Source organism: Chlorella variabilis (genome assembly GCF_000147415.1).
Source record: "Chlorella variabilis unplaced genomic scaffold CHLNCscaffold_7, whole genome shotgun sequence".
Taxonomy (NCBI): Eukaryota; Viridiplantae; Chlorophyta; class Trebouxiophyceae; order Chlorellales; family Chlorellaceae; genus Chlorella; species Chlorella variabilis.
Genome location: NW_005435081.1, coordinates 1630050 through 1641639, shown reverse-complemented (window position 1 = coordinate 1641639; position 11590 = coordinate 1630050). Strand labels below are relative to the sequence as shown.

The window sequence follows — 11590 nt, the reverse complement described above, 5'->3', positions numbered from 1 at the left end:
GTGGTGTACACCCACATCGCTTGCTGCACCGCTCCTGGTATCCACCCACCCGTTCCAGCCGCTGCTGCGTTACCTCCAGCTCCCACTCGCACGCCCGCGCCTGCCGCTCCGCCGCCGCCAGCCGCGCCTTGGTGGACGCCAGCGCGGCACGGTCCCGCTCGGCGCCGGCCACCTGCTGCCGCAGGGCGTCGGCCTCCTGGACGGCCTGCAAGCAAGGCGGCAGGCGTGCCGCATGGCCAGGCAGGCACCACAGGCATGCAGAGGCAGCTGGGTTGGCAGCAATCTTCGGTTCTAATCGGTGCGAAGGCACACACGCATGCAGGCATACACGCCGGGCCCCCTCCCTTTCCCGCCCGGCCAACCACCACCCACCGCCACGCCCCCCCTGCCCCTCACCTTGCTCAGCGGCCCCACCAGGCTCCTGTTCTCCCGCACCACATCCCCCACCAGCTTCTCCCGCTGAGCCTCGGCCGCCTTCATGTCCGCTATCTCCTCCTGCCAGCAGAGGCGGGGAGGGGCAGGGAGGGGCATGTCCAGGCAGTGGCGAGCAGCACAGCGCCAGCGTAGGCGGGGAGTGGCAGGGAGGGACATGATCAGGCAGTGGTGAGCGGCAGTGGTGAGCGGCGGCGAGCACGTCACACGGGCGCCAACTGCCAGGTAGTGCCAAAGGCGTTGCCCTTGTACGCAGGTCCAGGGCTTTTGGGAAGCTGCTCGTGGCACGGTCTGGCAAGGGCGGCTGCGCGGGCGTGCCAGCCGCGCCCCGCCTCACCTTCAGCGCCTTTATGAGGTCCAGGTTGGCCAGTGTGACCTGTGAGTAGTAGGCGCGCATGCCCGCCACCGCCTCCTCGTGCGCCGCCATCAGCCCAGCCACGTGCGCCGCCCGCCGCTCCTCCAGATCAGCCAGGTCTGCGGCGCGGGGTGGGGCGGGGCAGGCGGGCAGGGCAGGGCAGGTGGCAGGTGGGGCAGGGTGGGCCCTGTGCGCCGCCCTGCTCCGCCAGCCAGCGGTGCAGCTGCAGAGCCCTGCACCGCATCCACCGCCCTGTGAATCACCCCCACCCCCAACGCCCCCACCACGCGGCCTCCACACCCCCGTGCCCACCCGCCGCGTAGCTCTCCTCCGCCGCCGCCTGCAGCGAGCGCAGCTGGGCCTCGTACTTGGTCTGTATGGCGCGCGCCTGCGACTCAAACTCCTGCCGCAGGCGGCTGACCTGCTTGGCATTGTCCAGCCTGCGGCTCAGGGCAGGGGGCGGGCAAGAAGGCGGGCGGGGGTTGACGGCGGCGGGTCAGCCAGCAGGATCCACCCTCCTTGTGAGTGCTGTGCTGATGTCATCATTTGCATCATGCTGTGTGGGCGCGGCAGTGCCGAATATCCTGCTGCCTGCTGCCGGCTGCCGGCTGCACCGCTGCCTGCTGCCCCTGCGGCTCGCCGCCAGGGGCCACCAAAGCGGGGCCCACAGCCAGCCCCGCGGCCACCTGAACTGCTTGATCAGCTCCTCGCTGGACAGCTCCTGCTCCCGCACGTGCTGGCGCAGCCGCCGCTTGTCGTCCGCCAGCTGCGCCTCTTGCGCCGCAAACACCTCGCCCTGCGGGGCGCCGACACCAGTGCATGCGTGTTGGGGGGGATCCTCGGAGAAGGCAGGGAGTGTGTGGCTCAGTTGGAAACGCGGGTGCTCTAGTGGTACTGCCGATGCGCAGCCCTAGCCCTGGCCTGCCAGGGCCTCGCTGGCCCTGGCCTGTTGCCGCCCCTGCGCCGGCGCCGCCCCTAGCTACACCCCAGCCGGCTGCTGCCCCGTCCCGCCCCGCCCCGCCCACCTGCTGCTTCAGCGCCACCTCGCCGTCCGTCTTGAGGCGCGCCACGTGCGCCTGGTGGGAGTACAGCAGGTGCTTCACCCGCTGCTTGTACACCTTGAGCTCCAGCGCGTGGCGGTCCTGCGGGCAGGGAGGAAAGCGCGGCGCTGCCAGCGGCATGATGCGACATGGTGGCGAGGAGGCCAGCAGCCACCACCCTCCCCGAGCCGATGCACCCGGCGCCCGGCAGCCGCGTGCCACTCGCAGCCGCGGGCTGGAGCGCCGCAGCCGCCACCCGCCCATCTCCCCATCGGCCCCACCTGCTCCTCTTCCAGGTCCCGATCCTTTGTGAGCAGCTCGGAGCGGGCGTCTCCCAGCTCATGCCTGGTTATGTCCCAGAAGGCCTGTACCTTGTTCTGTGCAGCAGGCAGAACGGCAGGGTGGCGCTGGGGATCAGCCTTTGGGAGGTCGGCGAGGCAGGCAGGCGCACGGCGCACGGCGCCCTGGGGCCTGCCAGGGCTGGGAGCGGCGGCATGCGACCGGTGCAGCGGCCCGCACCCGCTCCAGCTGCATCGCATTGCGTGCCAGCTCCTCGTTGCGCAGGCTGCGCTCCAGCGCGTCCGCCTTCTGCTTCAGCTCGTCTGCAGCCGCCGCCGCGCTGGCAGGCACCTGCGCCGCTAGCGCGGACTTCTTGCCGCCGGAGCGGCCGCCCACACCGCTGGCGGGGCGGGGCGCGGCCGCCGACTCCCGCCGCGACTGCAGGTGCGGCGAGGTTGGTTTGAGGCATTGGATTGCACGTTCCGAGGGCTCCTGCCCGCCTGCGGAGGTTTCGGGCGCCGGTCAAAGCAGCTCACCGGACTCTGCGGCTTGGGAGGCATCGCCAGAGTGTCTATAGCTCGCAACCGATTCGCATTGCAAGAGGAACAGGTGAATTGGAGCCTCCGGCATTCGCCAGACAGGCGCCAGCTGTCCAGAGAGTACCGTTCGTACATGGTGGCTATTGGTGTGATTCAGCCTCAGAGGCCTGTCGGTAGTTGCATAGCCCAATGGGCGCCCTTGCAGCAGCGCTGGGCTGATGGGCGATAGCGTGGGCGGTCTCGAGGAGGTGCCCCCAGCTTCCAGCGGGCCGGGCCGCACCCTGAAATGGACTACCAGGTGCGACGATGCCGATGATGCAGCGGAGAGGGTCACAGGCAGCAGGCGGGGCGGACCTGGACACTGTCATGGGCCCTAGCCCCTTGGGCTGGGCGAGCAGGCCTCCCAGCTGCAGAGTGGAGTAACGCGCTGCAGCAGCGCCGCCGCGCTGTCCTGTCCACGCACCGGTGGTCAGCGCCACCCGCCGCCGCAGCCGCCGCACGCGTGTCCCTCGCGCTGCCGGTGCAGGGTGGAGGAGGCATACGAGGCGGCCCTCGAACAAGTGGGAGGCCTGGAGGCCGCCAAGCCCAAGTCGGTGCTGGACCAGATGCGGGGTGGGTGCTTGCATTGCCAGCACTGCACACGTGGCGCCGGTCATGCCACACTGCCGGCCGGCCCAGTTCCCGAGCGGCTGGCTGCCACGCCACCTGCTGCACCATGCAGGCGAGTTCCCCAGCCTCACGCTCCAGAGCGTGAAGTGGAAGCTGCTGGCGCACCGCCGACGCGTGGAGCGGCACAGGGTGATGGAGCCGGCAGGCATCACCCCGCCCACCAAGTGGGCCGGCAGGCGAGTGGCGGAACGCCGCCGCTGCTGCCGCCGCCCGCTGGCGGCGTCGCCTGCGCCGCCGCGGCACGCAGCACTTGCAGCTCAGTGAACCCGAATCTGCCGAGTCTCGGGGCTGTGCATGGGATGTCAGGTGGCCCATGTACTCGCCGTACCGCCTGCGCATCGCCGTACCGCCTGCAGGCTGGAAGAGGTGTATGAGGCGGCGGTGGCGCGGCTGGGCGGCCTGCAGGCCGCACGGCCCAAGGCGCTGCTCGAGGCGCTGCTGCCGGAGTTCCCCAGCATGACGCTGCAGGCAAGCTCCGGCAGGGGGCAGGCGATGCCGCGGCTGCTGCCCGCCACCATGGCTGCCGCACCTGTGTTGCCAGGCGCGCGTCTGCCACCTGCCCATATGCCCTGGCCGCCCCCACGCTGCGGCCTTACAGGTGGTGAAGGGTCACGTGCAGAAGCAGCGGCGGCGCGTGCAGCGCCAGCAGCAGCCCGAGGGCAGCGGGTCGGCGGATGGCGGGGCCCAGGCCACCCCACCACACGGGTCGCCGTCGGTTGCGGCAGCCATGGCTGCGGCGGCTTCTGCCGGTGCTGCCGGGGGTAGCGCCACGACGGCCTCAAGCATGCAGGTGGATAGCTTTGGGGTAGGGGCCGTGTCCGCTGTGCAGCAGCTGATAGAGGAGCCGTCGGAGGGGCAGCTGCGCCTCCCGCAGCAGCAGCAGCAGCAGCAGCAGCCACACATGCCGCGACCCCAGCGGCACCGGCAGCAGCCCCAGCAGCAGCAGCAGCAGCCTGGAGACGAGCCGCAGCGGCAGCAGCCCTCGCTGCTCCCCGAGCCGCAGCGCCACGCGCTGCCCCTGGCGGCGCCGCCATGGCAGCCATACCTGCCGCCCGCCGCCCAGCGAGCAGCCGCCAGGGCCAGCCGCGCCGCGCTGCTGTGCCGCCAGGTGAGCGCCCGATTCAGGGCTTGATGGCACAGAGTTGGCCTGGGATCGTTGCCCGGCAGCGCCCGTACTTGTGTAATCTGTAAGAGCTCGCGGGCACTCGTGGCTGGTTTGTTTCTGGCTGGCTGAGGGCCGAGGCTTACCTGCCCCACACACATCCTCCCTCTGCAGATGGTGGTGCTGTTGCAGCAGAATGAGGAGCGGCTGGCGAGGCTGTTGCAGGCGCTGGAGCAGCGCCAGCGGCGAGAGGCAGCGCTGAGCGGCCTGGCAGGGCTTGGCACCAGCGGCGGCGGCGGCGGCAGCAGCCTCAGCAGTGTGGTGGCGGAGCTCACGCCAGACCTGCAAAGAGTGTTGGAGTGGCTGCTGCCACGCGGCATGGCGGCGGCGGCAGCCTCCCGTTGTGACAGCAGCGGCAGCGGCAGCGGCAGCGGTGGCGGCGTCGGGTCCGGCCCGGCCCTGCCGCTGCGGCCGCGCCCGCTGCCCGCGAGAGCCTCCCGGCAGCAGCGCAACCTGGCTGAGATTGCGGGGTCGTTCACTCTGCTGCCGCAGCACACGGTGCCGCCGCAGGGGTCCCGCCACGACGCGGCCACCTGCGCCGCCCCCGCCTGCCCCGTGTGCGCGTATGAGCGGCGGCTGCAGCGGTCGCGTGAGCAGCGAGACGTGGCGCCGCTCCCACCCGACGCGCGCTCCCCACAGCAGCAGCAGCACCACCAGGGCACAGGGGGCACCTCCAGCGGCATCCCGCGCATCCTGCCCGTAGCCGGGCCGCCCACCAGGGTGCTTGCGGAGCTGCTTCAGATCCCGCAGGCGCTCATGCAGCCGCCGCCGCACTAGGCAGGAACCAGGCAGGACACCGTAATACAGGTGCTATATGTAACTGTTCATCGCCTTTCGTTCATCGTTTGTTATTTCATATTCTTTATTTCCACCGCCCACTGTTTTTTACATACTTGCCGAATGATCACAACAGTGCAATTCAGTTCCCAGTATGTCCGGGGATCAAATTCCAATAACAAATTCCAATCACAATTCCAGTCACAATGCCAGTTGCAGTTCCAATCGCAGTCAGTCACAGTTCCAATCGCAGCTCCACCACCAGCTCCACCACCAGCACCACCACCAGCTCCACCCTCAGAAGCGGCGCTCCACGAGGCCGTACATGAGCAGAGCGCCCAGGTAGGCGCCCGCCAGCGTGAAGCCGGCTTGGAACACAAAGGCGGCCAGCGGGGCGGCGGCGGTGAGGGCGGGCAGCAGGCCCGGGGGCAGCACGTACAGCACGATCCAGTACCGCGCCAGCTCGTGCAGGAGATAGATGCTGTACGAGAGGTCGGCCAGGTGCTTGAGCGGCGCGCTGCCCAGGGCGGCCGTCATTGCGGCGTGCACCGGGTCGGACCGCAGCATGAGCGCCAGCAGGGTGGCGCAGATGGCGGCCGCCACAAAGGGAGAGCCCCACTGGAAGAGGGCCAGAAACACGCGGGTGGTGGCGGGGTGCCAGGCCTGGGTGCCGGGCAGCCCCCCCCACGCGCTCCACCCCAGCGCCAGGTACGTGCAGGCGGCCTGCAGCGCCAGGGCCACAGCTCCCACCAGGACGCGCCTGCGGGGGCGGCACCAAGCAAAGCGGCGGCGGTCAGCTGGGGGGCGACGTGTGCTCAGCATGCACTTGCATCCGATGGCGCAGGTGGCAGCCTCTTGCAGCAGCCGGCTCGCGATTCAGGCTGACTCAGGCGTGTGGCGCCTCACAGCCCGGCTGCCCGCCAACCGTGCCTGGCCCGGGCTGCCCTCACCTGGTCCCCAGCCAGCGCAGCGCGCCCGGCGTGCGCAGCGCCAGGCCCAGCAGCGCGCCCAGCGCCAGCTCAGCGGTGCGGGCCTGGGTTGGAAAGTAGGTGGCATAGGTGACAGAGGCAAAGGCTGCCGCCTCCTCGGGCAAGGCCAGGTCGCCGAAAGGCAGGTGCAGGGAGGGCGGCGCCACCGCCACCGCCCAGCAGCGCCAGGCGACGCTGGCGGCCGCGGCGGCCGCCAGCGCGGCCGCCACGCGGGCGCGGAAGCCCCGGGCGCGCGGCCGCAGCGCGCAGAGCAGCAGCGGGAAGGCAAGATAGAATTGCGCTTGCACCGCCAGGCTCCACAGCTGCCGCCCTGCAGGCTCCAGGGGAGGGGAACCAGTGTGGCAACAGGACCTCGGCTGGGGGCAGGGCTGCAGGGTGCGGCGCCCGCGGGCACAGCGGCAGCCGTGGCCCGCTTGCACGCCGGCCAGCCAGCCAGGAGGCAGCGTGCGGGCAGTCTGGCCACGGCACAGCAGCGAGCGGCTGCCCGACTGCCGGCCCGGGGCTGCCCCCGCCGCCCTCCCTCCCTCCCCACCTCCCCCGCCTGCCTCACCGCAGTCCTCTGGCAGCACGCGGCCGGGGGCCACCAGACGGAAGTTGGAGATGAAGAGGAGGTGGGACAGGACGCCGCGGGGGCAGGAGCCAAACATGAAGTTGCGCACGACGCGCACGTCTGGAGGCAGCCCCTCCTTGGGCACCAGCCCCACCGCCAGCATCAGCAGATTGGTCAGCAGGTAGGCGGGCAGGATGCGGCGGGCGCGGCGGGACCAGTAGCCCGCCACGCGGCGCAGGCTGCTGCCGCCGCCGCCGGTGTTGGCGGCGCCGGTGGTGGTGGTGGTGGCGCCGTCGGTGGTGTCGGGTCGCTCCAGCAGCGGGATGAGGTGGTGGGCTGCCAGCATGGCGGTCAGCACCAGGAACACATCCACGCTGTAATTACCGGCGGTGGAGACCAGCCTGCAGTGCCGGAGGGAGGCGGGCGCTGCTGGGTGGGTGGCGGCGGGGTGGTGGTGGTGGCGGCGAGCCGGGATGGTTGGGGGCCCAGGGTAGCAGGCATGGCCGGCGCTTGCACCATGCTGGTGCAGCGCCTGTGCGGCTTCTGTGCAGGCAGGTGCGGGTGCATGTATGTCGACCAGGAGGCAGGCAGCCAGGCATAGCGTGCATAGTGAGGGGCCGCTGCAGCGCACTTGAGCATCCAGCTGCGCTCCGTCAGGGGCACCACAACGGATTCGTAGCTTTCCAGCAGGCTCCACACACGCCAAGAGTGGTACACGGGCACGGCCAGGCAGGACAGGGCCCTGACGCCGTTGAGGCACGCCATGTCCAGGCCATCAGGGGAGCGCCGAGGGGAGGCTGGCGCGGGCGCCGCCGCCGCCGCCGCCAAGGGTTCCGCCGGTGCCGCCTCGCCGCCGGGCTGCTGGCCGGTGCGGGCCTCCTTGCCGCCCCGCCGGCTGCCCAGGCTGGCGCTGGTGAGCGTCACAAACTGGGACGCGACGGCAGCCGCCAGCCGTGGGGACTCTGGGCCGCAGCTCATCTCGCCCAAGGCCGGGTGGAGTGGACGGGGGCTGCTCCTGATGACGAACTATCCACCTAAAGCAAAAAAGTGTGGCGCACGGGTGCATGCGCGACCAATTTAAAGGGGCAGCGGGGCGCGACCCTTAAGGCCTTCGGTCCCCCTTGGGCCAATGGAGGATTCCCCTCCCCAATAGGCCGTTGCACACGGCCTCGCAACTGCCAGTCAATGCAAGAGAGCCGTCAGGCTCGGGAGCTGGGCAGCCTTCTGTTCTGGCTCCCCGCCACCCGCCGGCGGCCACAACCCCGCAGAGCTCAAGGTCACCCTCGGCATCAGAGGTCAATCAAATCATGGTTGCCAGGTATCATGAAATCAGTGGTTGAGCTTATAAGCAAACAGTATACTGCCGGCAGCGCCGCTTCCTGGAGCCGGCGCCGCCAAGCGGCGCACCCAGGGAGCCTTGCAGGCGGGGGCGTTCAGAGGACGGGGCAGGCCTGACTCAGCCGCCACCCATTGCCCGCGACCACGGTGGAGCTCCAAGATGGGCCCAAGCCGAGGGCGCCAGCTGGCGCCGGTCAGGCCATCCAGGGCGCCAGGCGGGGCAGGATGTGGGCGGCGGCCGCCACCCCGGCCACCCCAGACAGAATGTACATGTACCGGATGCGTGCTGCAGTACACAAATGCAACGGGAAGAAAGCATGCGCAGCACTAAAGTGGCAGCAAAGGGAGCATCCAAGCTCCGGCGGCAGCAGCAGCAGCAGCAGCAGCGGAGGCAGTGGCTGCCAGAGCAGCGGCGGCGGCAGTGCACGACAACAGTGCTACAGCGGACCTGCTGTGAGGAAGCGGTCGGTGTGCATGGCGCTGCGCTGGCGGCGCAGGTAGGCGGCCAGCGGGGCCCAGGACACCGTCACCACGCCTGCAGGGGCTCGCGCAGGGGGCGGGGTGGGCTGGGTTGGAGGATGCGGTGCAGTGTGGCGTGCAGCTATGTCTGGTGCTGGAACAGACGCATAAGGGCAAGGCGACGCACGCATCCCACCACCCCGCCCCACCAACCCAACTCCACACACACACACACACACACACACAACACGCACACAGCCCGCACACGCGCCGCCGCCGCCCAGCCCGGCCGCCCCACCGTCGTTGTCGGGGGCGTCTCGTGCCGGCAGCCCCTGCTGCAGCAGCAGCTCTCGCACGGCCGCCTTGAGCACACCGCCGCGGCTGCCCCTGCTGTGCAGCCCCATGCCGGTGACCACCACCAGCGCCGGGGGAGGGAAGCGCTGGGGGCGATGACCGGGCACCCACTGCACGCCCCGGCGGGCCGGCGGCGTCATGCTGACCGCCGCGCCTGCCGCCCTTCCTGCCACCGCCGCCTGGGAGCCTGCCGCATCCTGCTGCGGCGGCGGCGGCTGCTGTGGCGCCCACTGCTGGCCAAGAGCGGGCCACACGTCGTTGCCGACGCCAGCCCACTGCCGTTGCTGGCGCTGGTCGTGTGCTGCCTCCCCTCCTCCCCCGTCACTGCTCCTACTGTCGCTGCCGCCGGTGTTGCCGTCGCTGCCGCTGCCAGGTGAGCCCTCGACGCCCGACAGGAGCTCGCCAGCCTCCCGCTGCAGCTGCCGCTGCAGCTGGCGCGTGGCGTGGCGCCGCTCGCGCAGCTGCTGCAGGCGCGCCTGCTCCTGCAGCCAGCGCTGCTCCATGCGGCCCACCTCTGCAATCACCTCGGGCGCTTGCATCACCAGCGTCTCCAGCCTCCGCAGCAGTACCATGCGGGCAGCTGCCTGGGAGCTGCCGTGAAGGTCCAGCAGCAGCAGCGAACGCACCCACGCCTCGCCCAGCGCGGCCTCCTCGCCCGCTGCCGCCGCGGCAGCCTCCGGCCCCCCTGCCGCTGCCCCTGCTGCGGCGGCAGCCGGCAGCCTGCCGCCTCCCAGCAGCAGTCCCAAGGGGTTCTTGCTCGCGGTGCGAGGGACCAGCTGGTCCATTTCCAGGCGGGACTGGCGGTGCTGGTGCAGGCGGTACGGCGCCCGGTCGCCCCGCCCAGCTTCCACGGTACCGCCGTCTGCGCCGGGGCCCGCACCTGCCTGCCCACTGCCTCCCTGCTGCTCCCAAGCTCCCGCCTCTCCTGCCTCCTCCCGCTGCTGCTGCTGCTGCCGCTGCTGCTGCTGCTGGCTGCCGTTTTCGCCGCTGCCGGCCTGGGCCTGCGCGTGCGCCTGCCCCCGGCTGGCCGCCACCTCAGCAGCCGCCCGCAGGCGCTGCACCTGGATGGCCCTCGCCTCTGCCACCACCTCTGCCGCCAGCGCGGGGTGGCTGCCAAAGGCCAGCGCCAGCACCCTCTCGGTACAGTCATCTGGCACGGCGCCTGAAGCGGCAGGGCCGGCGAGCGCGCGGAGAGCCCGCGGGGCGGCGTGCGGCGTGTGGGAGAGGGCGCGGCCGGGCTCCGCGGCTCCGCGGAACTATGCAGTGCAGGCGCAGCCGCAGAAGAACTGAACCGGAGCAGCCGAAAACAAAACAGCACAAATACAGCGGAGCTAATGCTGGCTAGCTTGGCAGGCGGCGGGACCCGGCCGCAGTCGTGTGCCTGCCCCACCACCTCCATCACACCTGCCTCCAGCCACACCCCTGCCCACCCACCACATCCAGTCACAGCGACACGCCACTGCGCCATCCACCACCGTCCACAGCTGACTCCAGCCGCAGCCCTGCCCACCGCCCCACCTCCACCTCACCTGACTCCAGCATCTGCACCCAAGCTGCGTAGGCGGCATCCACGCTGCCCGCCCGCCCGTACGCCCCCAGCAGCGCGTTCCACACGGGCAGCTCGGGGGCGACGCCCGCCTGGGGGCAGCGCAGCAGGGGGTGGGGGCAGGAAGAAAGAACGGCGGGTGGGCGGGATGTGGGTGGGTGGGATGAGGTGGGGAGTGTGGGCCTCCTTGGCGCATGGGTGGGTGCAGGGCAGGCGCCGCGGTCACGTGTGTCGGTGCATGCAGTTGTGGGCATGTGAGGGCCAGGCGCAGTAGGGGGCACTGCACACAGGCCCCCCTCACACATACACCGGGCAGCCCTCCGCACGACACCTTGACGGGACCGCCACATTCTGCGTACCACACCCAGTGAGAAGCTGCCAGCCAACCGGCCTGCCGCACCGCACCCCACCACAACCCCTCCCACACCCCTCCACACCACACCGCACCCCTCCACACCCCACCACACACACCCCACCTGCGGCATGAGGCGCTCCACCACCTCGGCCGCGCGCTGCGCCTGCCCCGCCCGCCCGCAGGCGGAGACCAACATTGAGAAGGTCCAGGAGGTGGGGGCGGCGCCCGCGGCGCGCATGGCGCGGTAGGTGGAAAGCGCGGCGTCGGGCAGCCCCGCCTTGGCCTGCGGGCGGGCAAGGGAGTGGGCCCGTGGGGTTGGTGTGGTGGGAGCGTGCGGGCAAGGGTGCAGCGCGGCGGGGTAGGGCGGGGTGTGCGTGGGCAGGTGTGGAGGGGTGGCAACGGTGCGAGGCGGTTGGCGCGGCTGCGCTCACCTGGCAGCCTACCAACCAGGCACCGGGCAGCCCGTCCAACACCCCAGCCCCAGCCTGCCCGCCCCTGCCACTCTTGCCTCCGAAACTATGACCTAACCCATAAGTGCATGGGCGAAGCAGCAACGACTTCTGTTGATGCAGCCGGCCCCGGCTTCCCTTTGAGTTCGAGTGTTGGAGTTGGGCACACGCCGCCCACCCACCCGCCCCGCGCCCTGGCAGCCCTCCCGCCGCCGCAGCCACAGCGACCCACCTGGCAGTCCAGCAGGTTGTGCCAGAGCACCACATTTGGCTGCAGCCCCGCCGCCCGCATCTCCT

The 11590-nt window shown here is 70.9% G+C and overlaps 4 protein-coding genes across 4 annotated transcripts; 1 reads left to right on the top strand and 3 right to left on the bottom strand.

Moving 5' to 3' along the window:
• Positions 1-766: 766 nt before the first annotated feature.
• Positions 767-1968, bottom strand: CHLNCDRAFT_22081 (hypothetical protein; the record flags this gene model as incomplete). Its single annotated transcript, XM_005848718.1, has 4 exons — positions 767-906; positions 1100-1233; positions 1480-1583; positions 1813-1968. Coding segments are annotated over 4 exons (534 nt in total), but the record flags the coding sequence as incomplete, so codon positions are not given.
• An 853-nt stretch (positions 1969-2821) lies between these two features.
• Positions 2822-5253, top strand: CHLNCDRAFT_57554 (expressed protein; the record flags this gene model as incomplete). Its single annotated transcript, XM_005848928.1, has 6 exons — positions 2822-2943; positions 3172-3257; positions 3367-3490; positions 3671-3782; positions 3913-4422; positions 4591-5253. Exons 1-6 carry the CDS (start codon positions 2864-2866, stop codon positions 5251-5253), a joined length of 1575 nt encoding a protein of 524 aa, XP_005848990.1. The 5' UTR covers positions 2822-2863.
• A 297-nt stretch (positions 5254-5550) lies between these two features.
• Positions 5551-7770, bottom strand: CHLNCDRAFT_144549 (hypothetical protein; the record flags this gene model as incomplete). Its single annotated transcript, XM_005848717.1, has 4 exons — positions 5551-6013; positions 6204-6552; positions 6793-7193; positions 7370-7770. 4 exons carry the CDS (start codon positions 7768-7770, stop codon positions 5551-5553), a joined length of 1614 nt encoding a protein of 537 aa, XP_005848779.1.
• Positions 7771-8567: 797 nt separating this feature from the next.
• Positions 8568-11585, bottom strand: CHLNCDRAFT_144548 (hypothetical protein; the record flags this gene model as incomplete). Its single annotated transcript, XM_005848716.1, has 5 exons — positions 8568-8665; positions 8855-10105; positions 10473-10581; positions 10966-11127; positions 11526-11585. 5 exons carry the CDS (start codon positions 11583-11585, stop codon positions 8568-8570), a joined length of 1680 nt encoding a protein of 559 aa, XP_005848778.1.
• Between the last annotated feature and the right edge of the window lie 5 nt (positions 11586-11590).